This window comes from Cyprinodon variegatus, unplaced genomic scaffold (genome assembly GCF_000732505.1).
Source record: "Cyprinodon variegatus isolate N-32 unplaced genomic scaffold, C_variegatus-1.0 Scaffold1659, whole genome shotgun sequence".
NCBI lineage: Eukaryota > Metazoa > Chordata > Actinopteri > Cyprinodontiformes > Cyprinodontidae > Cyprinodon > Cyprinodon variegatus.
Genome location: NW_015152112.1, coordinates 37,375 through 40,316, shown reverse-complemented (window position 1 = coordinate 40,316; position 2,942 = coordinate 37,375). Strand labels below are relative to the sequence as shown.

The 2,942-nt window shown below is 42.7% G+C and overlaps 1 protein-coding gene across 18 annotated transcripts in view; it reads right to left on the bottom strand.

Moving 5' to 3' along the window:
• Positions 1 to 2,942, bottom strand: part of myt1 (myelin transcription factor 1) — a 59,632-nt gene that overhangs the window by 48,952 nt on the left and 7,738 nt on the right. For all 18 annotated transcript variants that reach the window (XM_015404180.1, XM_015404182.1, XM_015404177.1 and 15 more), the window contains exon 2: positions 2,370 to 2,476. In XM_015404180.1, the coding sequence (XP_015259666.1) occupies positions 2,370 to 2,476 (107 nt within the window). The remainder of the gene's footprint in view (positions 1 to 2,369; positions 2,477 to 2,942) is intronic.

Here is a 2,942-nt window from a genome sequence, read left to right as displayed (position 1 = left end):
TTTCAAACTTGAAACTATGTTTAGCCTGTAAGGTTAAAAATGAAATTTACCGATTATTCGAATCGAATCGTGGTGTATTCTTGAGTATCGAAAATAATCGAATCGTTGGGTCAGGAAATTGAATCGCCATGATGGATGTGATTTACACCCCTAATAAGCTCCTGGAACCAGAATTTCCCAGATGGAGTAATCCTAAGGGATAAATAAAGTTAAGTCTAAGTCTAATTATATTTTAGCCTGACTCCACTGGCTGCCTCTACATTTTAGAATTCATATTAAAATTCTTTTATTTGCTTTTAAATCCCTGAATGCTCTGACCCCACCATACCTCGGAGCTCCTACATCCTTCTAGACCTACCGGCTCTCTCAGGTCAGCAGATCAGCTCAAACTCAGCAGAAACTCATAGAATGTTATTTTTACCCATGTTTTAGCTGTTTTGTTTTTTTAATCTGTACTGTTTTATGTTTGATTTATTCAGTTTTTTTCTGTACAGCACATTGGTCAACTGTGGTTGTTTTTAAGTGCTTAATATATTAAATTGGAATTGGAAATATTAACAACCAGTTCCTTTGTGATCCACAGTGGGGACCATCCAGACGTCCATTACCCACTCATAGAACAAATGCTGTCCAACTTTGAAGGACACATATATGTTTAAATCATTCCTTTGTACACTTAAATTATCCAGCTATGGTGCTCATGAAGGGGAACTGCAACGCTTTGGTCTGACATCCTCGTTCTCTGGTTGATTTCTGCTGTGAAAAAGTCATAAAACATCACTTTTGTTTGAGCATTTCTGCAGCAGATACTGGGATGTTGCCATTAAAAATAAAAATAAATCGAACACTGAAAACTGAACGGATTAAAAAATAAACCCTAAACAAAACATAAAAACATCAACAGAGACAAAAAAAAATCAACTTTCTGATCTGATGATCTGATGAAGAACAAGTTGCATAAGATTTAGCTCTGAACAGCTGGATTTACTTCTAAACCAAAATGATTTAATGCAACAAAACTGCTTCGTACAAAACCCCAATAAGGACAACGAGGGAGAAATAAAATCCTTCTTACTCAGCAGCAGCACGAGTAAGACATCTCTCACCCTCACTCTGGTAGCTATTAATGTTCACTTTGACCTTTAATAAACTAAAATAAATATTTAATATCAGTTGTTATGTATGAAAAAGATAATTTCCTTCCCGCTGCACCGATCCATCCCATGCATCTTTTTCCTCACAGATATTATTCTACTGTTGTTATTCCTGATGTTACCAATTATACAATACATAATAATAAATACACAATGCTTCCACTGAGGCCACAATGACTGCAGAGGAAGCTCAATATAGATTTAAACTCTGCTTCTGTGTGTCTAGATTCTAAGGCGTTATTTATGTTTGCTCCTCCCATAATTTTGCTTTGTTTGCTCATAAGCACATGATCTGCACATTCAAAATATTTTGAGCCAAAACCTATTTATTTTAGACACACATCAATGTGCAGCTAGTTTGTAGATACATTTTTTGAATGCTAAAAAGTTTTAATGTTTTTAAATTTAAGGAAATGTTATAATAATCAGGTCTTTTGATTCTTCATTAGCGAATATTTAACTCTTTATAAAAAAAAAAAAAAAAAAAAACATTTTAAAGGAACGGCAAAGAGAAAACATCCAGGGTCGGCCCCCGCAGGGTTCGACTCTTCAGTCCGTGTTTAGTTTGGTTTTTTTTGATGACGTGTTTAAAAGCAGCACCTCTCACTCCTCAGCTGTGGCAGAAATCAAAGCCGATCAATAAAAGTCATCTCTTCAGATGAACCGGAGCCATCAGGGGAAGGCACCACTACTTTTACTGAGCCCAGGGGAAAACTGCCCCCACTCCTCCCCCTCCAGGCCCCCTCCCCCTCCACCCCCTTCAATCCCTCCATCTCTTTGTTTGATGCCTCTCAGCAGCTCGGCTTTGGAAAAAAAAAAAGGGGATCAGGTGTTTTTTGAGAATCCCTGAAATGGTGGCGGCGGGGGTCAGAAGTTTCTCCGCTCTGCTGATATCATCATGAGCAGCTGAAGGACGTCCTTTTCAGTTTCAGCCTTTTTTACTGAGTCTGTGAAGGAAAGCAGGAAAACAGCTGAGCTGAACTAAACTGAGGCGAGTGATGGGCAGGGACGGATTTGATGTGCTGCTGGATGCATGTTTCTCCTCGTCATCCTGCCCCAAACCCCCCCACCCTGCAAAATATCCACGCACCCCCACTCAGACCCCCTCCCATAGAACTTTCCCCGCTGAGTTAGGGATCGGGAAATGCCCAGGAAGCAGAACAAGCTCAGGAAAAGAGGGCGTTCTGGGGTGTGGTGGGGGGGGGTGTCACTCACCATGATTGGTTTGCGGCTCTGCAGTCTCTGGGAGGCCTGACAGCGGCTGCTACTCCTCTCGCCTCGTGTCCACCGCTGGTTCACCAGCTCACCCCGAAACTCATTTTCTAAAAGAGGGAAAGGGGGGGGGGCAGAAATGAAAAAATCTGTGAAATCAGCATCAGCACCAGTGGATGGGCTGAGGGGAGGGGGGAGGTTACACCACTCCAGCAGTTTATTAGGTGAAAGAAGAGGAGGTCTCCCCCTCACTCACACAGACCCACCCACCCCCCAGCAGAGCCCCGCCACTCAACCCGAGCCCCCACCAATTCGCTCCGACAATCAATCAAATCTGCTCATTTTTGATCCAGCTTTCTGAGGCTCATGTCTGATTAGAGGTGGAATGGGGGGGGGGCGTCCTATACAAATCAAACCTCCGCCCATCCGTTTCCTCCATCTAGGTAACTGCAGCATCTGATGGCGTCTTTCTGATGGCGTGGTTCTGATGGCGTCTTTCTGATGGCGTGGTTCTGATGGCGTCTTTCTGATGGCGTGGTTCTGATGGCGTCTTTCTGATGGCGTCTTTCTGATGGC